The following is a 27,825-nucleotide window of genomic DNA, read 5'->3' on the forward strand; positions in this document are numbered from 1 at the left end:
TTGTTATGTTGTCTTATTTGCACTTATATTGAAAAATGTGTAATAAATATACTAAAAATAATTTTTTTGTGTCTTATAAACCGTATATATATATATATATATAAAAGTATTATTCAATTTTTTTTTGTTGCAATGAACTTGTGTTTAGCATAACATATCAGTTTTGATATGTATTTTTCAAATAGTAATTTGCGGCTCAACTGAGATATACACAAAAAAAAAGTCAGATATAAATCAAAATTTCAAAAAAAAAATATTTTTTAGTATTATTTTTAATAGTAATATCTTTATCTCAAACAACTACTACTACTACTACTAATAACTATGTGTTTGTTTTATTTGTTTGTTTGTTTGAATAGATATGTCTATTTGTTTTAACTATTATTATTACAAACTATTGTTTTATTTTAGAGTCTCTCTCTCTCTCTCTCTCTCTCTCTTTCAGTTAATATTAATAGTATATATCATAATATTTGACAATTTATTTTTAAACCTTTTTTAAAAAAAAATATAATATAATTGTAGTGTCAGAGAGAGAGAGAGAGAGAGAGAGAGAGAGAGAGAGAGAGAGAGAGAGCAAACAAACAACTTATTAAAACTAATTTTTATATTTACTTATATAACAAAATTAATTATTATTAAATATTTGGATATCTATTGACAAAAAAAACATACCTAAAAAAACTGCTAATTAAACTTAACATTTGATTGAAATAACTAATTGAGTGAAAGACCTATTTATACGCTATTTTATATATATATATATATATATAAATAATTTTATTATTTTTCTGAAATAAATACATCACACAAATATTTGTCTACTATTTTTCTGAAATCAAAAAAAATTATATATATATATATATATACTAATAATATCCATAATATACACACACATAAAATAAACATCACTTTTTTGGCACATAATAACACATATAATAATAATAATTGTGTACTATTTTTGGCTAATACAACAAAATTGATTTATTTATTATTATTTGGTGAGATTCACTCAAAAAAAAAATAAATAAATTGTTTGTTTGTTATCTAAATATTTATCTAATATATTATTTTTAGTGAGAGATTATCACACATTATGATTGTATATATATATATATATATATGTTTTTGTGTTAATAATTATAATCATAAATTATGAATACAATCATATATTGAGGAAAAAAAATTTAGGATTAATCCAAAAAAAATTTATCAATAAGTTAGACAATGCATAACATAATTATAAATCTTTAAAAAAAATTTAAAATTATATTTATATAGTAACCGATTTATATTTAATTAATTATTTTTTTAAAAAATACTATTTATTTACTATTTATATATATTTATTTATATAGTAACCAATTTAGCTTTTATTTAATTAATTATTTAAAATTATTATTTATTTACTATATATACCTATATATATATATTATATCTAGAGTTTCTCAAATATCATGTGGCACATGGAGCTCATTATAGTAATGACCTAAAAGATGGCCAATTTATACCCTCACTAATTGATGGCCAATATATTCAAGTGGGTATACGTGTTGATGGTTGTAGACGTAAGTAATTTATTTGTTTTATTATTTGAATTATAAATTTAAAAAACAATATTTTATATTATTTTTTCTCTATTAGGACGTCTAGTTGAGGCCAATGTATCGCCGTTATACAGGGCGGACATACCGGCCAGCAATGGTGTCATACATGTTGTCGATTGGATACTGAAACCATCGGATAGGGACTGGTGTGAAAATGTTATACTACCCCGTTAGTCCCCCATACATGTACCTTTACCCACCCGCCTCACCCAACCTCCTCCACACACACACACCCCACCCCCTATTGATTGGTTCATTCATTCATTCAAAAAAAAAATTATTTGTTGTTATTTTCTCATTATTTTTTTATTTGATAATCAATTATACATTTTTTATTTTGTTGAATGTATATTAAGTCAATTAACAATTTTCACTCATCAATACTATTATATATTTTGTATACTTTTTTTTTGTTTTTTGTCAATTTATATAATTATTATTATTATTATTATTATTATTATTATTATTATTATTATTATTATTATTATTATTATTATTATTATTATATATATATAATTATATAATAAAGCCATATTTAAAATACGTCAAATAAAATGCAATATATTTTCCTATATACTACTAAATGTGTATTTACTGACTATTTTAATTGAATCTTATAAATTTGTAAAATTAAATAATAATAATAATAATTAATATTATATTTATATATTTTTATATGTGTTATTTTTTTAAAAAAAAACAATAAAATAAATTAAATCATTTTTTTTGAAATCAAATGTTGTATTTTAATTTGCCTGGATTAATCGGATAAATGAGATTGAATTTTTAAAAAATGCTATATATGGACAGCACTTTTTTTTGCTATTTAATTTATAAATATAGTATATATAACGTTTATTATTATTATTATTATTTTTATTTTTATTTTTATTTTTATTTTTATTTTTATTTTTATTTTTATTTTTATTTTTATTTTTATTTTTATTTTTATTTTTATTTTTATTTTTATTTTTATTAATACTATTAATTATTACAGTATTATTATTATTATTAATACTATTAATTATTAATAATTAAAAACCCATTTAATTAAAGTTATTTAGATATTTTATTATTAAAGATTTTAAGGTTAGTTAAGGGTTTCCATAGATAATAGTAATATTATATTAATAATTATATGTTTTTATTTCTAAATAAATCACTGATATTATACATATTATAATAGATATCTATATACAGTATATACAGTATTGTATAAACTTTTAATATAACTTATAATATACAGTAAGTGTCCGATCATTAAGATTAATGCAAAACCAAAAAATAAAATGTAATTTATTTTGTGTTTATAATTATCAGTAATTAATAAAAAACAAATATATCTCCAAAAAAATTAAATAAATAATAAATAAATTTGTGTTTCACTTCTTTGTCGGTGATCTGGACTTTGGCGGTGACCTACTTTTGTTGGCCTCACTGGTTGCTAATGGTGTTGAGGACACATCAAAACCTCCCGAAACCATAGGATTTATCTGTGATGTGGTGTTAGTCCGCTGTTGTTGTTGCTGTTGTCCAGTAGATGATGACATCGCCACCTGTGATGTACTAGAAGTTAGCTGTTGTTGTTGTCTACGGGTCGGTGACCTCTTGTTTGGCGGTGATTGTTGTTGTTGTTGTTGTCCAGTGGACGACAACGACCCGACACTATCGGGTTCAATCAATCTCATGGGCATCGGTACCGATGAATGGACAGTCCTATCGTTGACTAACTGGGAACTGTCCGATACATCGAATCCTCCCGAAACCATTGGATTGATTTTAGTTCCCGAATCGCCTCTCAGTTGCGGTCCAACCCATGATGACTGGTGTGATCCTAACTGTGATCCACCGGCGCTCAAACCATCCATCGATTGAAGATCACTGCCTGAAGATTCAGCAGATAATCCTTGACTGTTTTGTTGTGGTTTTTTGCTGCCAACCAATCGATATTTGCCGCCAACTTTGTTTGGTTGTTGTTGTTGTTGGTGTTGTCCATCGCCGCTATTATTACCGCAACAATACTTACACAACAGCCAAATAATACACATTAGTATTAGTATAATGGCTAACAAACCGATAGACAGTATAAATAGTAAATCCATGGACTGTTGATTATCATCATTATTGTTGTCGTCACCTGTCGTCGTCGGATCAGTCAATGGATTCATAGTTTTTTATTTTTGTTGGGTTTTTTAAAAACAATTTTTTTAAACCAAAATATAAAATATATAATATTTGTAATTATAGTAAGATTTAACGGTTAGTTTTTATCAGTGAAATAAATTATTATTTGTTTTCTTTTAAAATATTGTTCACATAATGATAATAATCATTATTAATGATAAATAGCAATAATAATAATAATTAGGTTTTATTTAATAATTAAATTGTTGTTAAATTCATGCAATTATTTTTTCTTTTAATTGTTATATATGTTGTTATATATATATATATATTAAATTACAAATTAAATTATTTATTAACCATTATTTAAATTATTTAAACATTTTTTTATATAACAAATAATTAATTTCCGATTAACCATTAATTCAATTTATTAATTCACAATTTAATTACTAATTAATGATTAGTATTAAATATTTTCTTTTAAAATTTACATTATTTGTAATTATTTATTATTATTATTACAATTACAATGATTATTAAATAATTAAATATTGTTTAATAAATTGATTAATTTCACGACTAAATCGCATAATTCTGGTATCGATTTCAGTATTATCGGTAAGTATACGAACAGATAGTATACCATTCCATAGGGGTGTCCGACCAGTCATTTGGGAACAACAGCTCCGGTAGTGAAACATTAGTATATCATTGGTGTCGGCATATTTGAAGTACGAATCGTTGGCCAGTTGTCTGTCCAATGTTAGCGAATGTACGTAAACCACGTCCACTAAGTTTGGCCGCAAAACAATAAATTTCGTACGAAAACCGTTTGACCAGACATTTGATTCGCGTCGGAAATGATGGAAAATTCGGGGAAATTTTTTCAAATATTTCTGATTGAATTCGCAACAAAAAAATACATTACTAACGCCTATAGCGGCCAACTTCGGGTCACCGAAATACTCGTCTAATATATATTCGCGTAACGATTGCCGCCGCCGATGATGATGACCACTACCGAATGGTACCATAAATTCATCGATGTCTACATAGATTAAGATCATTGACGGATATCGATGATAGCAGTCGTCGGACATCAACACCTGATTGATGGTACCGTTACCTAAAACATGTCGACCACTACCACCACCACTACCATCACCGTCGGCGCTGTCGTCGTCTACTACTGTATGCCAATGAATTAGATCTACAAACGATGACATTTCTGCCAATAGATTCATTACCCGATCGGATGCCCGATCAACATAAATGGCAATTTTGTCGGCACCGTTTGACCGATAATAACCAATGAATTCAATCAGCGACCGGATTGAATCGTATGAATTAAACAATGGACGGACACAGACAACAATAGCCGGCGGCGATTGACTGCTGCTGCTGATGGTTGTCGTCACTAATGGATCAGCCGATAGGTGTTGTTGACTATATGTTTGATAGTTATTATTATTATTATTGATAACAATAGGTTGGCCGAGGATTTTATCAGTAAGTTTGTCGACAATAGACACATATTTGGCCGAAATTCGGTTATTTAGTCGACATTGGATTCTCGATGAATCATTTTCGTCGATATAGTCACCCGTTTGTATGACTTTTGCTGTACTTTTCAATTGAATTGAATTTTTTTGAACATTTTTACTAAAAATAGTATTATCACTAGTATTAGAAAATAAACATTCAATTGATTTCAGATAATATTGTCGATAATTATCAAATATATATAATTTTGCTAATATTTCGTAAACATTATCATCGGTGATGGTATCGGTTTTATATCGGTTGACTAGAAAAGCTGATCCCAGATATATCTCATGGTATGAATTACTAATGTTAACCGATTGCCAATAGATATTAGTTTTGTAATAATAATTATTGATTGATTGATGATTACTATTATTATTATTATTATTATCATAACTATTGTTAAATTGAAACTGGATTTCTTGGTCATCGATCAGATCCATGGGATAGCATCGATCAAAACAATGGTACGGATAGTCAGCGCATACACTGATCCAACATTCGTGTCCCCAACAGTACTGACAATCGAAAAACCACCAGAAATTCATTATAAAATTAATGGTCAAACATGTTATCAATAGACCGATCAAACAGTATTTAGTTTGTCTACGGAAGCGATGATTAGTTATTAATAGACTTTTTTTAATCATTGGTCTAATAATAGCCATTAGTTTTTTTTTAGTTTTAGTTTTTTTTGTCAAAAATCACACACAAATATATATTAAATATTATTAGTTTTTTTTTTAATTAATTAATTATCTATTGATTCACATTTTATTTTAAAAATATTTCTAGTTTTTTTGTTGTTGAATACATAAATAGTATTCAAATACAGTTTTTTTTTTAGGAAAATATATATTATTAAATGTAATTAGTTTTACAGTTTATTAAACATTATTATAACAAGTATATCATCCAATGTATAGATTTTTAATTTAATATATTATTTGGTATTTTTTGTTGTTGTTGTTGTCGTTATTAATAAAACAATAGAAATTTTAATTAGCAAAACATAGCATTTATTTATTTATTTTTTAAACAGATTATTAATTATAAAATAATATAATATTTATTTTTTTTTTGTATACACTATATAAAAATGTATAAACAAATTAATGAAAATAATAAACTGCCTTCAATATAATTTTTTATTTGTTATTAATAAAAAAATTTTACCATGGTTATTATCACATTATTAGCAATTTTTTACAATATAGTTATTATCACATTAAACAATAGTTTTCAATATCAATAATTAAAAAAAAACAATAAACTACTACTACTACTACTATCAATGTAGGTATTACTGTATTATGAGATAACATAAGTTATAAATAAATATATATATATATATATCACTAATAATTTAACAGGGTATTTTTTTATATTAACAATAATTATCTATATTGTTTTATTGTTTTATAATGTCAATTATTATTTTTTAAAATAGTAAATAATTTTATTCATGTAATATAAAATAAAATATTATTTTTGATATCTATATATGTAATACTAAATTATTAATATTTTCAAAAAAATAAATAGTATAATAAAATTTCAATGTAATTGTTTAGCAAATAACTAATGTAATAATTTAATGTAATATTTTTTGTTGCTGTATATATATATATATATATATGCTTAACAATAGTCATTATTTGAATTATATCTATAATTAATTAATAAATATTGTAAATTTTTACATAACAACAAAAACAACAATATATAGAAAGTTATTTAATTGAATTATATATATATATTTAAAAAAAAAAAAAAATTGTGACTAAACTTTATGCATACAATAAATTAAATTTAATATACAGTACCAATATACTATATATATATAACAACAATTACAACAACAAAAAATATCATGAATTTATCAATAATTTAATTATTTAATATAAAATCATAATTATATTCATATCATTATTATCATTACGAGCGCACAGTATTTCAATAACAAAAAAAATACAAATAATAATTAATTTTTTTCGGATAATAGCTAACCGTTTAAATCTTACTATAATTATAAATATTATATCTTTTATATTTCGGTTTTAAAAATTGTTTTTTAAAAAAAATAAAACCAACAAAAATTAAAAAAAACTATGAATCCATCGACTGATCCGACGACGACAGGTGACGACAATAATGATGATAATTATCAACAGTCCATGGATTTGCTATTTATATTGTCTATCGGTTTGTTTACCATTATATTCATCTTATTGTGTATTACTTGGCTGTTGTGTAAGTATTGTTGCGGTAATAATAGCGGCGATGGACAACACCAACAACAACCAAACAAAGTTGGCGGCAAATATCGATTGGTTGGCAGCAAAAAACCAAAACAACAAAACAGTTACGGATTATTTGCTGAATCTTCAGGCAGTGATATTCAATCAGTGGATGGTTTGAGCGCCAGTGGATCACAGTTAGGTTCACACCAGTCATCATGGGTTGGACCGCAACTGAGAGGCGATTCGGGAACTAAAATCAATCCAATGGTTTCGGGAGGATTCGATGTATCGGACAGTTCCCAGTTAGTCAACGATAGGACAGTCCAGTCATCGGTACCGATGCCCATGCGATTGGTTGAACCCGATAGTGTCGCGTCGTTGTCGTCCACTGGACAACAACAACAGCAACAATCACCGCCCAACAAGAGGTCACCGACGCGTAGACAACAGCAACAACAGCTAACTTCTAGTACATCACAGGTTGTAATGCCAGTGATGTCATCATCTACTGGACAACAACAACAGCGGACTAACACCACATCACAAATAAATCCTATGGTTTCGGGAGGTTTTGATGTGTCGTCGACACCATTAGCAACCAGTGAGGCCAACATCACTAGTACTACCACTGCCAACAAAAGTAGGTCACCGCCAAAGTCTAGATCACCGCCAAAGTCTAGATCACCGCCAAAGTCTAGATCACCGCCAAAGTCCAGATCACCGACAAAGAAGTGAAACACAAATTTATTTATTTTTTATTTAATTTAATTTATTTTTTTTTGGAGATATATTTGTTTTTTTTTATTAATTACCGGTAATTATAAACACAAAATAAATTACATTTTAATTTTTGGTTTTGCAATAATCTTAATTATAGGACACTTACTGTATATTATAAGTTATATTAAAAGTTTACATAATATTTATAATATCAGTGATTTATAAATTACATGTACTTAATTAGTTATTTAATTAATTTATACATTTTAATTTTTGTTTGTTTATTTTTTGACTAAAATACAATACTAGACAGTATTTTTAAAAAAAAATATTATTAATGTTATAATTTAAATAAAAATCTATGAACTATGAAAACTATGAAAATTTATTAACAATTTATAATTTTATCATTATATACTGTATTTAGGAAAGAAAAAAAAAATCAAATAATTATTAATATAATATTACTATTATCTATGGAAAATCTAACTAACCTTAAAATATTTAATTAAAAAAAAAATATCCAAATATCTTTTATTAAATGGTTTAAATAATAATAATAAATAGTATTAATAATAATAATTAATAATAATAATAATAATAATAATAATAATAATAATAATAATAATAATAATAATAATAATAATAATAATAATAATAATAAATAGTATTAATATTATTAATAATAAATAGTATTAATATTATTAATAATAAATAGTATTAATAATAATAATAATAAATACTATTAATAATAATAATAATAAACGTTTTATAGTATACTATATTTATATATTAAATAGCAAAAAAAGTGCTGTCCATATAGCATTTTTTTAAATTCAATCTCATTTATCCATTTAATCCAGGCAAATTATATATATATATATATATATATATATATCATAGATTTGGGTCAACAATATCAACAATAATTGTTTAGCTCTATGAAACCAATATAATAAGTCATAATTAAATATTGGCGCTTATACTCGACAATTACGAGTTAACATCTATATGGGGACAACACAATAGTTTTATGAATCAAATTTACTTATATATCAAACAAATAGGTATTAATATTACTATATCAGTAGCTAATTATATTATAGTAATAATTAGATAAATTTAATTTATAAAACTTATTCAAAAAATATTTAAATCTAATTAACAACAATTTTTAGCTAGCTAATTTGTATACTAATTAATTTTTAATTAAATATTTTTAATAGGGTTATAATTAACTAATTTATTTTAAAAAATTGTTATTATAATGATTTTTTTGTTATTATTGTTATATAACATACAAGATTTCATTTATAAAATGCAATGTTTTTTTTGCTAAGTATTATAAATATATTAATAAATTATATGTTATTATTATTATATAATTGTATCGCTTAGAGACACACTATCTATATATTGGCAATACAATGAGTAATTGCCAATGAGTTTTACTGTATATACTATTTGTTTTATTGTATATACTATAGTATTTATTAATGTTTTTGAGATATATTTGTTTTTTTTATAATTACCGGTAATTATAAACACAAAATAAATTACATTTTATTTTTTATTGGTTTTGCAATAATCTTAATGATCGGACACTTACTGTATATTATAAGTTATTAAAAGTTATTAAAAGTTTACATAATATAAAAACTTAATATACTGTATATAATTTAATATAATATGTATAATATCAATGATTTATAAAAAAAACTACATGTACTTAATTAGTTATTTAATTTATTTATACATTTTATTTTTATTTTATTTTTGACTAAAATTACTATACTGTAGTATACTATACAGTAATTTATTTTTAAAAAAAATATATAAAAATTAATGATAAAATTTATAAATAAAAAAAAATGCTAACTATGTGAATTTATCAAAACAATTTATAATTTTTTGTTAATGAAAAACAACTAATTATTAATTTATAATATATAATATTAATATTATCTCTAGTGAAAAAAATCTAACTAACCATAAAAATCTATAACTCAAAAAATATCCAAATATTAAGTGGTTTTTTATTTAATTAATTAAAAATATTTAAATAATAATAAAAAAATCTATGAATTTCATCGACTGATCCAACAACAAGTGTCGACAACAATAATAATAATATAATAATAATTAATAATAATAATAAATATTGTTAATACTATATACTGTATATATATATATTGTATTATTTGAATAGTTTTTTAGATATTTGTTAGATATTTAAATATTAATTTTTTAGTGTCCTAAAAATCTAAAATTAAATCTAATAATGTTATAATTATCAACAAACTTTCAATTATGCATTATATATATATATTAATATATATTTGTGTGTGTGTATGTGTGTGTGTGTGTGTGTGTGTTAATTACTAAATAAATTTATTATTATTATTAAAATTATTATTTTTTTAAAATCTACATCTATTAACTGAAAAAAATTATTATTAAAAAACATGATATTTAAAAATAGTATATATATATATAAATTTAGCAAAAAAAATGCTGTCCATATAGACAGCATATGTCTATATGGACAACACAATAGTTATTTGTAATTAATTTGCTTATATATCAAACAAATATGTATTAATATTACTATATCAGTAGCTAATTATGTTATAGTAATTATTAGATAAATTAAACTAATGAAACTTATTCAAAAAATATTTAAATCTAATTAGTTACAATTTTTAGCTAGCTAATTTGTATACTAATTAATTTTTAATTAAATATTTTAATGGGTTATAATTAACTAATTTATTAACTAAATTATTATTATTATTATTATTAGGTTGTTATATAACTATAGATTTCATTTATAAAATGCAATTTTTTTGCTAAGTTTTAGAAATATATAAAATAAATTATATGTTATTATTAGATAATAGTATCGCTTAGTGACACACTATCTATGTATTGGCAATACAATGATGGTAATTGTCGATGAGTTTTACTGTATATATATATATTAATGTTTTAAATGATTAAATAATATCAATATTAATAATTATAATAATATATAAATTTTTAAAAAATAAATTTTATTTTTATAAGTAAAATTAAACTCTTTATTATTTATTTATTTATCATATAATTAATAAAATAAATATTTCTAATTGTTTACAATTGTCAATACAAAGTTGTAATTTAAAAAAAAAATTATTTAATATATTTGTAATATAATTAAAGTTTATTAATAATTAATTTTAATAATAATAAAAAATATATAGTTTATGTTATTATACTGTATTTTTTTTATATAAAAAAATACAGTAATATATATTTGGCAGCATTTTTAAGGTTATCAATTTGAACACATTATTGTTTTTTATTTAAGGCATAACTAAATTTATATATATTAAGTAATATTTTTTTGTTGTTGAAAATAAATCATTAATTTTTGGTTTTGAATAATTTTTTTTTGTTTGACAACAAAAAAACATTACATTTTTTTGGCACCGGTATATATACTACTAAATATATTTATATACCCACACACACACACATACAATGGCAGTCATCATCATCCCATCCCATACCATCCTATCCCGTCTATGGTCTGGTAAGCGTACAGTTATACACCCGACCCATATAAGTGTTGTAATAAAATGAACACAAAGCGGCATTATTGTCAAAACTGAGCTCCGATACCTTAAACTCGGGATTTATGGACACCTGTAATGATTGGGAGAGAGAGAGAGAGAGAGAGAGAGAGAGAGAGAGAGAGAGAGAGAGAGTAATTAATAACACACTACTAAGTACAACGCCTTTACATATAATATATAGTTTTATTTCAAAAAAAAACAGCCGATGCTCTCTATCTATATGTGCCATACCTTTAGTTGGTAGACACCGGGTGGTAGATCGGTAATGTCGATCCACTGGCAGTCTATGTTATATAAATAAGTGTCGACTGTTAGGAGGAGGAGGGGGTGATTCCCCAAACCAACCAAACGAGAAAATAAAATAAATGTATTAATCACTTAAATTGTTTTTGACATATATATATATATACATATATATTGTATATATCTAACAACACATGTACAGTACACCCCCGTATAGACACGCATATAACCCTACCCCCCCCCACCTGGCCATCAGGGGCTATATGTGAAAATGTGGGGCTAATATGTAATATATAGCCCCCCCGTCACCCACTCACTACCAAATGTTTTATTTTAATGAATTATCAAAAAATACCCCCACTATTAAAATAATTGAAGTTAAAAAATTTATAAATGGGGGGGGGGTTTAGGCTATATGCGGGTCTATGCGTAAGTATACTGTGCAATATTTACCGCATCCGACACTGATACCCTGATCGCCATAGTTAGCGCAGGCATACTTTCGGGTACCGTTATCCTTACAATTGTTATCTTCCAGACAAAAACTAGCCTTATGTCCCTCAGCTACCCGTCTACCTTGGCCGTCCAATATGTCGAAATGGGCGAAAACTTCCATACTGTGATAGTGTCGGTGACACTGATGCCAGTCCCAGGTATGCTTGGGTAGGAATGGCCTAAAATCGGCAGTTCCTATGTTGGCTATGCGGGCAGTGAATCGCAGTAGCCGACGGGTTTCAAATTGCCAACCTTTTTGATACATATATACATACAATAATATATTATTTTTTTAAATATTATATAAAGTTTTTTTTAAATATTATATAAAGTTTTTTTAAATATTATATAAAGTTTTTTTTAAATATTATATAAAGTTTTTTTTAAATATTATATAAAGTTTTTTTAAATATTATATAAAGTTTTATTTTAAATATTATATAAAGTTTTTATTAATATTATATAAAGTATTTTTTTAAATATTATTTTGTTGTTATGTTTTTTTTGCATTTAGTTTAGTAGTAGTTTTGAAAATATATAAATATATTAATAATAATAATTAATAAACGGTATATTTAGTATAGTCAACATATCAAATATGACCGAGTATAATATGGGGGGGGGGGGTAGACAAAAAAATTATATTTTAATAACAAATATCTATTATTATAATTAATTTATTAAAAATTTTAGTTTAGTTTTGTTTTATATAATTAATAATATTTAATAATACTTAATAGTTTGCATAATAAATATATTGTTAGATAATAATATACGGTTAGATATATATTATATTGTATTATTCGGGGATCAAATAGCCCCCGGAATCAAACATGGGGATGGGGGTGGGGTGGGGACAGTTAGCAAAATGCTATTATATATTATATACAGTACATACCGGGTTCATTACGTACAATAGTATAGGCGCTGCTGGCCAGACAGTTTTCCTCCATAGCGCACTGTAATAGCAATAGCATACGATCCTCCAGATAAGCTGATCTCTCTATTTCACGCTCATCGGGTACCAGATCTGGGAGGTCTATGTTATCAACAAAACAACAACAAAAATAGCAAAAAAAATAAAATAACAAAAAAAATAATAAAATTAATATATATTTTCCGAATATATATACTGTATATATACTGTATAATTTAAATAACATACACACACATACATAAATACATACATACATATATATACACACACACATACATAAATACATACATACATACATATATATATATACACACACACATACATACACACATACATACACACACATACATACATACACACATACATACATACATACATACATACATACATACATACATACATACATATATATACACACACATACATACATACACACATACATACATACATACATACATACATACATGCACACACACACACACATACATACATACATACACACACACACACACACAAAACTAAACGCCCAAAAAATGTTTAGTTGGGTTATTCATTGAAAATAAAATCAATCAATTGGTTTGTATTTTTGTTTGTTTGTTACTATACTATGAATAATAAAATTAAATATATTTTTTTGTGAGGCATTAATATTGAATGTTTTTTTTGGGGGTCATATAATACAACAACATTTTTTTGATGATAGACTAGACTATATAACACCCACCACACACTCCCCCTGTATAGCGTACCTGATGTACACATAACGCCGGCAACATTATGATGACTAACTGGACAACTATGGACATCATCACCAACACCACCACCGCTACCGCCCAGTGAGTTGATCTCGCAGTCGGCCAACCCTTTTTCATAGCCCTTACACCTGAGCCCTGAGACAGCCAGCGACAAGTTATGCGATCCGAAAACGTTAGTTTGGATGGCATGGGAGGCATAGCCTAAACCCAGTTGTCGGCAAACAACCATCGACTCCAATAGACTCCAACCGTCACCGCAAACCAGACGCCAGTCCTGGTTATTGTCGTCGTTGTTGAATCTGATCTCAACTCTGCCCTCATATCTATGTTGACCGCCAGACAGACGAAGATTGATGTCTTTATTATTATTATTATTATAACTACCCGTCCATTGAGTCTACAGTTTATATACATATATAATGAAAAGATAAGACATAACTATTTATTATTATTTTTTTTGGTTAAATATATTTTACATAAAAAATAAGTTTTTTTTGAATAATTTTTTTGTTTGTTTTGTTAAATTTTTGTTAGTTATTTGTGGTTAAAAAAATTTTTTAATGTTATTTTACCCAAAAAATACTAATACTTATAATAAAAACTACTCATTGGTAGTCAAATAAATTTTTTTGACAGTTGTTTGAAATATATATAACTTATATTTAGTGATCACATACTAACAGTATTATATATACGTATAGATATATATATTATATTAATTTAAATATTAATTACATTAACTCTTTTTATTTTATTATTTTGTTTAGTTATATAATAGGAAAAAAAACTAACAAAAAAAAGTATTGCTTTAAATATACTGACAGTACTACTACTGGTATAATAATAACAATAAAAACTAATAAAAAAAAATTGTTAGTTTTTTTAAATATCCTAATAAATCCTATGAAAAATTATAAATACAGTAGTAATATGTTATATATATATATATGTTTCAAATTCACTATATGTTAATATTTGTGTTATACATCACTTTCAGAGAGAGAGAGAGAGAGAGAGAGAGAGAGAGAGAGAGAGAGAGAGAGAGAGAGAGAGAGAGAGAGAGAGAGAGAGAGAGAGACAACCAAATAGTTATGAATTATTAATGACTTTGTGTTTTATGTGTCTCTCTTTTTTTTGCGAGAGAGAGAGAGAGAGAGAGAGAGAGAGAGAGAGAGAGAGAGAGAGAGAGAGAGAGAGAGAGAGAGAGAGAATTACTCTTATTTTGGCGTTTCTCCCGGTGCTCACAACAGAATTAGTAATCGTTGTCGTTGTTGGTGTTGTTGTTGACGGTGTTGTAGTAGTAGTAGTAGGTATGGGCTCATCATTGCTTATGCTGTTAAACAAAAGTGCATGTCTTCTCTCACTACTACTACTACTACTACTATTGCTAGCGGCTGTAGTACCACCACCTATGCTACCGGTGCTACTGATATCACTACCATTATATGCTATGCGACCACTACCGCCACCACCACTGGCCGTGAGGTTGTTGGTGGTCACCACTACCACCATCGGAGAGATGCTATTAGTATTAGTATTATTAATGGCATTGTTGTTGGCATTGCTAGTAGTAGTAGTAGTAGTAGTTTTGCAGACAACACCCGCCGCCTCATTGGTGGTGCAGTCGTGTATTTTCCAGCCATCAAACTGACAGTCAGACAGTGTCCTCTCAGTTGAACTACAATAGACATTATCCATCCATATTAGCTCTATGTGTGTGTGTGTGATATATATATATATAAAAAATAAGATATAAATTATTTTATAAAATATATAAAATATTTTTTTTAAACATTACAGATATATACAGTATATACAGTAATTCACAAATGTATTTATCATGTGTTAATAAATTTAAATTTTATACAGAATATTATTATTATCATTATTATTATTACAGTAGTATTATATGTATTATTATTATTATGCTAAAATAGTTTTTAGCCTGAATAATTTATTTTTTAAGTTAATTTTTTAATGGAATATTATATATATACACTGTATACTTGCAATTATATATATATATAAATTAATTAATTAAAAAATAATTTAATTATTTGTTAATAGATATATTGATAATAATATAATGCAAATACAGTAAAAAAAATTAGCAGTTAATTGAATTGTAAATTATTTTTATTTATTATTAAACACATTCCAGTAGTCATATATATATATTTAATTGCAATTTAATTTAATAGTTTATTAAATATAATAACCAAAAAACAAATAATTAATTAATTAATAAATCAAATAATAATTAAATCACATACTCCTTGATCGGCCAAACTGTGCATTATTTGTGGCCATCTGTGCACCGGCCGTATAGCCCAGGGATTTGCAGACAACGTGACCATCCATTAGATCCCATTCATCGTCGCAGACGGACCCCCACCGACCCATATGATAGATCTCGACGTTGCCCTCCCATTGGTGCTGTCCGCCCACTAGCCGGACAGTACCCTCGGGTATCTGATGACCACCGCCTGACGATACGGTCGACACTCGCCGTACATTACGGCCGCCATTGTTACCGTTAAACGGCCGCCGCATCAATAGCACACGTCGCCGACGGGTACCAGTGGCCACTTGCCGGCCGGTAGTGGTCGGCGGCGACAATGGTTCACATGTTGTTACCGATAATAAAACACTTATTGTCACCAATTTTATAATAAACATTTAGTTTTAAAGTTTTTAAAAATTTATTTTTTATGACTAATCAAAAAACTACACAAAAAAGTAGGAAATAGTGATAAAAGTTTTAATTAATTAATTTAAAAAAAATTATTATTATTTATTTGACTTAATATCACAACTCAATATAAATTTTTTTTTTAACAATTAAAGGGATACTAAAAAATAAATCCCTTAATAATTAGTTACCCCCTAATCAATAGATAATTGTAAATATATAAAACATATGAAAACAATTTTTATTTTGAAAATACATAAAAAATCTTTAATATATATAATAATATTTTCAATTATCAATCGGTTGTGATCTAAAAACCTCAATATATTAATATAATAATAATCACAACAACAAAAGTGACACCACTTTTTAAAGTTTCCCAAAAAATTACTGTTTGTTTGTTTTAGCAAATTATGCTCAGATTATGTATACAGTATTGGTTTTTTGACAGCACAGTTAGTTAGTTAGTACAGCTACTGTATCCCTACTATTACATAACAGCCTTAAGTATTTTTAGACAATCAATCATTAAAAAAATTTTTTTATAATTAATTATATAACACACTATCGAAATAAAATTATTTAAGGAATTGATACCAATGGCAAACTAACAAATTATTTTTAATTTTTTGATTTTGTTGTTGTTGTTTTGATGTTATATTTGAGCTCAAGATCAAGATTATTGCATAATATTTTCATACAGTTGACATAAAAATTTTAGGCAATAAAAATCAAATAATAATAATAATAATAATAAGACACTTATAAATAAAACAGCTGTCAATAAGCACACACACATACATACATATACACACACATATGCATACATACAAAGATATACATACAAACACATACATACAAACACATACATACAAACACATACACACACATACATACAAACACATACACACATACATACACACACATACACACACACATACATACATACATACATACATACATACATACATACACACACATGCCTATTGCCTCCCTGTGCTCCCATAAATAAGTGATCCTAAAATTAGACTAATAAATATTTTTTTAGACTAAAATTAATATATAATTTATTTATATACTGTACTGTAATGTACAGTAAGTTTCCTTGTTTTATATACACACACAGTATTAATCTCAAGGAAACACTTATATAAATATAATATACAAAAATAATTATCATATTTAATAAAAATTGATTGCATTCAACAACAACTAAATAGTTAAATATTTTTGTTTTGTTTATTAGAAAAAAAAATTTTAAAAAAAGCAATTTTTAGGCACAATTTTTTTTGTTTTGTTTGTATAGAAAAATATAAACATATAATATATGACAAAACTATTAATCAAAAGTTATATATAATATTTTTTTTTATTAGTTGTGTTTTTTAAAACTTATGTTGAATTTGCAAATACATTGAATTATAAAAAGCCGATAAACTATTAGCAACAGCTGATGATGTTGTCTGCAATGATAGGGCTTTATTAGATGATGGTGTCGTCACCGATGATGATGTCGATAATACAGATCCACTACCAACTAATGGTGACGACATTAGTATAGTAGCATTTGATCCAAAACCCGGTCCTCCGATACTACCGATACCATTGCAACTATACAAACGTTTTTCATGGGTTCGCTGATGTTTTTTTAGATGATCTTTACGACCGAATCGTTTGGTACATACGGTGCACGAGTAAGGCCTGACACCGGTATGTATGCGCCGATGACGGGTCAGCTCCTCATTGCGGGTAAACGATTTGCCGCACTCTTTGTGGTCGCAAATAAATGGTCGCTCACCTGATAAACAACAACAATAAAATCAATTAATTAATTAATAATTTTAATTTTTATGGATATATTTATAAATTTTATTTTCAATCATAGATTTGTAGATAAAAAATAATAAGTATATTTATTAGTAATTTATTTTAAAAACATAAATTTTATAACTAAAACTAGACAAATAAAAAAATTGTACTGTAATTATAAATTTATTAGTAATTATCACAAAATTATGTTTTTTTAACTATATATTAATATACTATTAAAGTACTATTAGTTATATCCTATTTTATAAATAATTTTTTTCAAAAAAAAATATCTTAAATTTATTAAAAGGGGTGAGTCTTTCACATAAAAAACTGATAAAAATTTTAATAATATAGTAGTAATAAACAACTAATTTAAACATATCATGCAATCTATTGATATACTGTTTATATATACTGTATTTATTAGTTTTATTTTTAAATATAAATAGTTTTTTTTGTGCTAATGATAACATAAATTTAATCGTTTAAACTATCAATTAATTAATTGATTGATTGCATAATAATAATAATAATAACTTCAATACCGGTATGGGTTCTGATATGTCCTTTGAGTTGTCCGTTATTTGAGAAGCCGACCGAACAGTGCGGACATATAAACCGTTTGACTCGTTGCCGACGTAACCGTCCAAACCATGACTTTGTTGTATCAAAACTATTATTATTATTATTATTGATATTATTATTATTTGTAAATCCATTGAATCTATTTATAGCTAATATATCATTAGTAGTGGGAGTGGGAGTAGTAGGTGTAGTAGTAGTAATGGTGCTATCGTTGCTACTGTTTTGTACTGTAGCTATGGGATAGTTACGATGATAATGGTTGTCCATATTTAGCTCATGTATGTCAGCAGCAGCAATTTTATGTCCGATTAATTTAGGCATGAAAAACATATTAATCAGTTCATCGACACAATGTTTGGACAGTGATGTTGAGGATAAGGATGTTGTTGATGATGATGACGATGATGATGAACAATGTTTAGATAAGCACCTGTACATCGATGATGTAGTTCCTATAGTAGTGTTGCTATTGTTGTTGACATATTGCTGATGATGATGGGAATCATTATATAGAAATGATGGCAACAATGATTTGCTGTATCTATTTGCTGATGAAAAACTACTTTTTGTTGTTAAATCATCGATACATTTGCATAATAGTATGTTTTCTGGACAGTTATCATCAACTGATGGACAGTTAGACGGATGAATCCATGGACGAAACAGTTTGTTGTTGTTTAGGGTCTTAAAAGCCATGGTTTTGGACACCATATGATACAACTATATGGTAGTACTGTATATATATATATAAAACTTTTTTACTGACACTCAAACAAAAAATCACTTTTTTACTAAAAGATTTTTTTATATATGTGCTAAACATATGATTGTTGAGAAACAAGTGTTGATTTTTTATTAGGTGTCGGTTGTCTTATCTGATACACAATCAATAAATAAAAATCAGCCAACACTTAACCATTGAATTGTGTGCCCAAAAAACAGTTGACTTTTTTTTGAACAGTTAGCAAAAATTTCATGATCTAATCATTTGATTTAGTTTTTTGAAACTTTTAATGTTTAGTTGTTGTTGTTGTAAAGGCCACCAAAAAAAGTTTATAAAACTATAATACTGTATATATATATATATGTTTTTTTAGTTATTGATGTAATAATGAATGGCATGTTTGCCTCACACGAGTGAGAGAGAGAGAGAGAGTCGGGTATTACTAAACAAAAAAAAAATTAATACTAAAAAAATCAAAAAATGTAATCCCAATTGACACACCATTTAGCAGTAGAGTTATACACCACTACTACCAACAACAACAACAACAACAACAACAAAAATTTAAGGCAAAACTATACCCTCTTTTTTGTTTGAAGGTATATATCCAGTCAGCCCTCTCTCTATCACATCCCTATCCCCGCCTCTTATCTTAATTTTTTTTGTATTACAGATTTATTTATTACTTTTTATTGCTTATTCTTCCTCCTCTTCTTCTACCACTTCTATACCACTTCTTCTTCTTCTTATTCTTGATCTTTCAAAATCACTACTGAATTGATGATGAATTTTACAGACGAAAGGCACAGACATTCAACAACAAAAATATATTCAAAAACTAAAATAAAATTAAAATAAAAAAACCCCAAAAAACTGATTATTATTATTATTATTATTATTACTGATTGTGTTAATACACGCGCGCGCTCTGCTAGTAGTTGTCCATCGGATTATAAATTATTGATTTTTTTTTAAAAACATATAAATAAAAGTTTACAACAAAAAAAATAAAAATAAAAACATATAACAAAATGAATACATAATAAACACTAAAAAAATTATTTTTATTTATTTTTTTACTATAATATATAATATAAGAAAAACTGTTTAAAAATAATATTATTGAATATTTATAATATACAGTGAGGTCTCATCTCTCTCTCTCTCTCTCTCTCTCTCATCTCTCTCTCTCTCTCTCTCTCTCTCTCTCTCTCTCTCTCTCTCTCTCTCTCTCTCTCTCTCTCTCTCTCTCTCTCTCTCTCTCTCTCTCTCTCTCTCTCTCAATAGTAAAACACAAAATAATATGAAATAAAATATTTAAAAAAATTATGAAAAAGATTTGCAAACTTAAACAGAAAATAAGCAAAAAAAATATCTATAAAAATAATAAGAGAAACATTCAAAAAATAAATAAAAATAAAATAAAGTGTTTTACATAACAGGAATGGCATACAAACAACAAAAAGTGCAGTTATTTTACTTTTTTCAAACTAAAACAACTGATATATAAATATATTTTATTATTATTATTATTATTAAAAAATTATAATAATATTTATGACAATACATACATACATAGAGAATATAAAACAATAATAATATAAATAATAATAATAATAACTACTAAATGAATGATAGCTTTAAAAAAATGAATTAACATTAATATAGTATAAAACAACTAAAAAATTTTAACCAAAAAAAAATATATATATATAATAAAAATTGTTATTATATTCACCATTAAAATAAATAAATATATGATAATTTAGTGTTAAAAATAATTCGCATTTTTAATATATAATATAATTTTTTTTACAATAAAACATATTCACAGCAACAGTAAAGTACAGTACAGTGTGATAGTTATTATAGCAATAAATATCATAACAAATGAGATACACATATATAAGTTGTAAACTACTTACTGGTTGTATATAATATATACATACATATAATATATATATATACTATATATGACTTATAATTTTATGAGAGATTTTTATTTTATTATGTATTAGTAATGATAATCGTATACAACATAAAAGTTGGGTTTAAAATATATATATATATACCAAAAAATTATTATATATGATATATATGTACTTTATATTCAAGTTTTTTTTATAAAAATAAAATCTGATGTATGTGTGTGTATGTGTGTGTGTATGTGTGTGTATGTGTGTGTATGTGTGTGTATGTGTGTGTGTGTGTGTGTGTATGTGTATGTATGTGTGTGTATGTATGTGTATGTATGTGTATGTATGTGTGTGTGTATGTATGTATGTGTATGTATGTGTGTGTATGTGTGTGTATGTATGTGTGTGTGTATGTATGTATGTGTATGTATGTGTGTGTATGTGTGTGTGCGTTTGTATGCGTGTATGTATGTGTGTATGTATGTATGTATGTGCTCATCATCATCATCACTGGTGGTAATATGTTATCTAACAGGTACTCATCTCTCTCTCTCTCTCTCTCTCTCTCTCTCTCTCTCTCTCTCTCTCACCTCCCAAATGCCCGGGTGTTATGGATATATGTAATACAGTATATATATATAACCAAAAAAAATGTATGCATAATATATACAGTGATATTTTGTTGTTGTTATCAGTTAGTTATCTATAGGCACAGTTGGTTTTTTTTGTTGGATGTTTTGTTATGTTATTTTTGTTGTTGTTATTCTCAATGTGTGTGTGTGTGTGTAATGCCTTGTGTTGATGATGTATACAAATCGCTTCTGTATCTAAAAATACAGGTATACATACCTGTACTATAGTGTAGTGTAGAGAGAGAGAGAGAGAGAGAGAGAGAGAGAGAGAGAGAGAGAGAGAGAGAGAGAGCTGAGAGAGCTGAGAGCTCATACACGCTCAGGTATCCAACGGTGCGATTGCATAAATGAATTATAGTCCCGGTGCTAATAAAAAAAAGTCACATAACATTTTGGGTGTATTCAACACTCATGCTATATATATATATATATATTATATTATTTTTTGTTGTTTTATTTTTTTGTTGGTATGAATTATAATATTTTTGTATAATACCTGTATATATATACAGGTATAATGTAGTGATACAGCCCAACATACCCCCCTACACCCCACCACCACCAGCTATCACTGGCTCATACCTACAGTATATACTGCACACTGTGATAGAGATAGAGGGGGGGAACTGGATGTTAAATTGTGGGATCATTTATCAAATAAGTGAGCGAGTCGTGTGTCGGCTACATTGAGTTATATATATATATACAGTATATACTGTATATACAGTACATATATCCAGCCCTTCAACTCATAATTACTTTATTTTATTATTTTTTAGTTTTATTTTAGTTTTTTTTGATGTATAAAAAAACTCTATGAATATCTGAATGAATGAATGAATGAATAAATATCTATTTAAGAAATCATAAATTTAAATATATATATATATATATATATCATTGAAATTATAATAATAATAAATTGTTTGAATTATTTGAGATGATTATTATTATTATTATCAATAATTAATGATTTGTGTGTCCATAATATAAAATGTACTTTACTTTAGTTTTTTTGGTTTAATTTTTTTTTGGTTATCAATAAACAAAAAATTTTGTTAAGCAATAAATAATACATTATATATATATATATAATAAAATTTACATATTTTTGATGGACACACACACACAACAAAAAATTAGTGATATATTTTTGAAGTGATTATAAATTTAAAAAATTATTTTTAATTTGTTTAACAAAAATATTTATCAATATAATTTACCATGCTAAATTATTTAATTCAATAATCATTACAATTAATAAAAAAAATTAAACACAATTATATATGTATGTAATAGAAATTTTTTTATTATAAAATAATTTTACAAATGTCTAATAATAAAGATAAAGAGAGAGAGAGAGAGAGAGAGAGATTTAACACTAAATTATATAAATGATTTTTAAAGACATATTATAATAGTAATAGTAAACTAAATATCATATCAAGCGTTCAAAACAACATATTTGACTGTTGAAGACTACGTTAATGATCACCAATGGATGTCAACATTTTTTTGTGTCCACAAAAAAAATAAAATAAAAGATAAGTTTTATATTTTTCGGGTGAATATAATGGACACAACAAAAGTGCTCTTCAAATATAATAATAGTAATAATAATATCCTAATGAAACAAAAATTTTAAGTTTTTTTTTGTGTTTAAAATAATAATATTTACGTTTATAACGTATAGAAGTTTCGTTTTTTAAAAAAAAAAAAATCTTATTTTTGTTTAAAGTTAAAGTTAATTATCAAATCAAATGATTACTAATTAATTAATTAAATTAATTTTTATCTTCTTTTTTGTCTTTATCGTCCTTTTGATCAATTGTTTCATCAGTTGATGAACTACTTGACGACGATGTTGATGATGAAGAAGACTGAGATGATTGTTGACTACTTTCTCTATCGGCAGCCATCTGTTCAATGAAAACAAAAAAAAATAACATAACATTAGTCATCAATGATGAGCGCACAGGTATCTAAAAAACCCTTACCTTTTTGTAGGCCATCTCAAACAACTTCAACGATGCCTGTTGTAAATCATTGGTAACTTCTTTCATCTTCTCCGGTGTTTCGTTATCCTTATTCTGCAACACTTCCCGTGTCTTCTGAATCTTTTCCTTCAGTTTGTCCACCTCTTCGCCGGGCAACTGATCCTTGAATTCATCCATTTTGGACTCAGTGTCGTGAATAATACTCTCCGCTTGATTGACAGCTTCGACTGATTCCTTACGTTTTTTATCTTCAGCTGCATATCTCTCAGCATTTTTAATCATATTTTCGATATCATCTTTCGATAGACCACCCGATGATTGGATGACAATTTGTTGCTCTTTACCGGTTCCCTTATCCCGGGCCGATACGTGTACAATACCGTTGGCATCGATATCGAAGGTTACCTCGATTTGGGGGATACCACGGGGTGCCGGCGGTATACCAATCAACGAAAACTGGCCCAACGTTTTGTTATCCAATGCCATTTCACGTTCGCCCTGACATACCTTAATCTCGACCTGAGTCTGGCCGTCGGCTGCCGTAGAAAATACTTGACTTTTCTTAGTGGGTATAGTAGTGTTACGGTTAATCAATTTGGTGAATACACCGCCCAGTGTTTCAATGCCCAACGATAGGGGGGTAACGTCGAGCAACAAGATTTCGGTTACATTACCCGATAGGACACCTCCCTGTACGGCTGCACCGACAGCTACAGCCTCGTCCGGATTGACCGCTTTGGACGGCGCCCGACCGAAAATTTCCTGAACAGTTTCCTGTACTTTGGGCATACGGGTCATACCGCCGACCAGCAGGACTTCGTGAATATCGGTACGTTTGACTTCGGCATCGTTGATAGCCTTACGGCACGGTTCAATGGTACGCTTAATCAGATCGGCGACCAGCGACTCAAACGTGGCCCGAGTCAACTTCAAGTTCATATGTTTCGGGCCGCCGGCATCCATAGTCAGATACGGCAAATTGATATCCGTCTGAACCGATGCCGACAGTTCGCACTTAGCCTTTTCGGCCGCCTCTTTCAGCCGTTGCATTGCCATCACATCTTTGGTTACATCAACGCCCTGTTCCCGTCGGAACTCTTTGGCCAAATAGTTAACCAATGCATTGTCAAAGTCTTCGCCACCGAGGAAAGTATCGCCGTTTGTCGACTTCACTTCAAATACACCTTTTTGTATCTCCAAAATCGATACATCAAACGTACCGCCGCCCAGATCGTAGACCGCTATAACCTTATCCTCGGTTTTATCCATACCGTAAGCAATAGCGGCTGCAGTCGGTTCGTTGATTACCCGCAATACATTCAGGCCGGCTATCTGGCCGGCATCTTTCGTAGCCTGACGCTGGCTATCGTTGAAATAGGCCGGTACAGTGACCACTGCATTCTTGACCGATTGATTCAGATAGGATTCGGCCGTTTCTTTCATTTTGGTCAGTATAAAGGCGCCGATTTGCGACGGACTATACAGTTTGCCGTGCGATTGTAGCCACGCGTCACCGTTGCTGGACTTAACAATCTTATAGGAAACTATACGGATGTCTTTCTGGACTTCGGCGTCATCGAACCGACGGCCGATAAGCCGTTTGGTAGCGTAGAAAGTATTGGCCGCATTGGTTACCGCTTGGCGTTTAGCCGGCATACCAACCAAGCGTTCACCGTCAGCGGTAAACGCCACTACCGACGGTGTCGTTCGCGATCCTTCGGCATTTTCGATGACCTTCGGTGTCTTGCCCTCCATGACCGCTACGCACGAGTTAGTCGTACCCAAATCAATACCGATGACCACTCCCTGGACTTTATCCGATTTGTAACGGCGCTGTTCGGCGGCTTCAAAACGCCGATAATTTTGAAGGACAGCATTCTGTTGGTGTGTATGTAATGAATAGACAAACCGATTAGTGGTCAGACAATTGATGGTCAAATGATTGCTTACATTATAACTATTGATACGATTGTGACTTAAATGACGGATTTGTGTCAATTTGGTCAACACTTGCGGTCCACCCGTAGTTGTCGTTGACTTTGCCGCCCGAAGACAGTGACCGCCGATAATGTTTAACAACATATTTATTAACAGTTGTTGTCGTTGTTGTCAACAATTAGTTAATAATTAATTAATTAATTAATTAATTTAATTGATTTGATTGTTATTATACAGCAAACTGTTTGTTGAATTTGAAACACACTATAAAAGCATTGATTTTTTAGATTTAATTTTTTTTTAGTTTTTTTTGAATGAATTAATACTAAAAAAACACTAAAAAAAAATTTTTTTGTTTAATATATTTCTACACAAAATTCTGATGCAATTCAACATTGAATGTGTGCTTTAGGTTTACATTAGAAATATTAATACATTTTAATAGTTAAATGTATTGCAAAAGCGGTCCACATATTGACAGCACATGTGCTTCAAATAAATAAAATAATACATTAAACTGTAATTGTAATATACGTTATCTGTGAACGGCTCCAAAATACACAACAATAACGTTAATAAAACTGTTTCATTGAAAACAAAACCAAAATATTGGATAATTTTAAACAAATTTATTAATAGATGTCTCAGCTATCAGTTTAATCATTAATACAATTCATATCAATTGTAATGATGTGTAAATGCATTATGTAGTCAATGAATAGACAAAATACACATTTTTTTCAACAATTGTTTTTTTAATCAAAACTAATATTATAATTAATATTTTTTTTATTTTAAAAGTGTTATTACTATAAATAAATAAAATATAAATAAAAAATATTAATTATAATATTAGTTTTGATTAAAATAACAATTGTTGAAAAAAATTGTGTTTTTGTCTATTCATTGACTACATAATGCATTTATACATTACAATTGATATGAATTGTATTAATGATTAAACTGATAGCTGAGACATCTATTAATAAATTTGTTTAAAATTATCCAATATTTTGGTTTTGTTTTCAATGAAACAGTTTTAATATAGTTTTTTTTTTAAAATTATCTCAGTATGTCCTAAACCAAAACAATAGCAGACGCAACACAAACAGATATAGATTACACTTAATATACAGATAATGGTAATTAAAAGTTTAAATTTTTAGTAATATCCTGAACAGTTAACTTTACGCTAAGCAAGGTAATTTAGTATACAGTTACCTAATATTAGGTAAGTTAT

At 27.2% G+C, this 27,825-nt stretch overlaps 4 protein-coding genes across 4 annotated transcripts; all 4 read right to left on the reverse strand.

Moving 5' to 3' along the window:
- Positions 1 to 2,989: 2,989 nt before the first annotated feature.
- On the reverse strand, positions 2,990 to 5,827 carry LOC128966176 (uncharacterized). Its single transcript, XM_054312990.1, has 3 exons — positions 5,694 to 5,827; positions 4,312 to 5,582; positions 2,990 to 3,744 (listed from the first exon to the last, which is right to left on the reverse strand). Exons 1-3 carry the CDS (start codon positions 5,825 to 5,827, stop codon positions 2,990 to 2,992), a joined length of 2,160 nt encoding a protein of 719 aa, XP_054168965.1.
- Positions 5,828 to 11,721: 5,894 nt separating this feature from the next.
- LOC128966210 (lysyl oxidase homolog 3-like) lies at positions 11,722 to 16,989 on the reverse strand. The gene is made up of 7 exons (XM_054313046.1): positions 16,563 to 16,989; positions 15,505 to 15,998; positions 14,284 to 14,686; positions 13,496 to 13,636; positions 12,556 to 12,849; positions 12,091 to 12,167; positions 11,722 to 11,929 (listed from the first exon to the last, which is right to left on the reverse strand). Exons 1-7 carry the CDS (start codon positions 16,966 to 16,968, stop codon positions 11,807 to 11,809), a joined length of 1,938 nt encoding a protein of 645 aa, XP_054169021.1. The 5' UTR covers positions 16,969 to 16,989; the 3' UTR covers positions 11,722 to 11,806.
- Positions 16,990 to 18,366: 1,377 nt separating this feature from the next.
- LOC128966177 (zinc finger protein 235-like) lies at positions 18,367 to 20,074 on the reverse strand. The gene is made up of 3 exons (XM_054312991.1): positions 19,607 to 20,074; positions 19,339 to 19,450; positions 18,367 to 18,779 (listed from the first exon to the last, which is right to left on the reverse strand). Exons 1-3 carry the CDS (start codon positions 20,072 to 20,074, stop codon positions 18,367 to 18,369), a joined length of 993 nt encoding a protein of 330 aa, XP_054168966.1.
- A 4,271-nt stretch (positions 20,075 to 24,345) lies between these two features.
- On the reverse strand, positions 24,346 to 26,902 carry LOC128966071 (stress-70 protein, mitochondrial-like). Its single transcript, XM_054312879.1, has 3 exons — positions 26,598 to 26,902; positions 24,648 to 26,525; positions 24,346 to 24,569 (listed from the first exon to the last, which is right to left on the reverse strand). Exons 1-3 carry the CDS (start codon positions 26,727 to 26,729, stop codon positions 24,435 to 24,437), a joined length of 2,145 nt encoding a protein of 714 aa, XP_054168854.1. The 5' UTR covers positions 26,730 to 26,902; the 3' UTR covers positions 24,346 to 24,434.
- Between the last annotated feature and the right edge of the window lie 923 nt (positions 26,903 to 27,825).

This window comes from Oppia nitens, unplaced genomic scaffold (genome assembly GCF_028296485.1).
Source record: "Oppia nitens isolate AA-2021 unplaced genomic scaffold, nextdenovo-longstitch-racon4-pilon3 scaffold19_pilon_pilon_pilon, whole genome shotgun sequence".
In the NCBI taxonomy this organism is placed as follows: domain Eukaryota; kingdom Metazoa; phylum Arthropoda; class Arachnida; order Sarcoptiformes; family Oppiidae; genus Oppia; species Oppia nitens.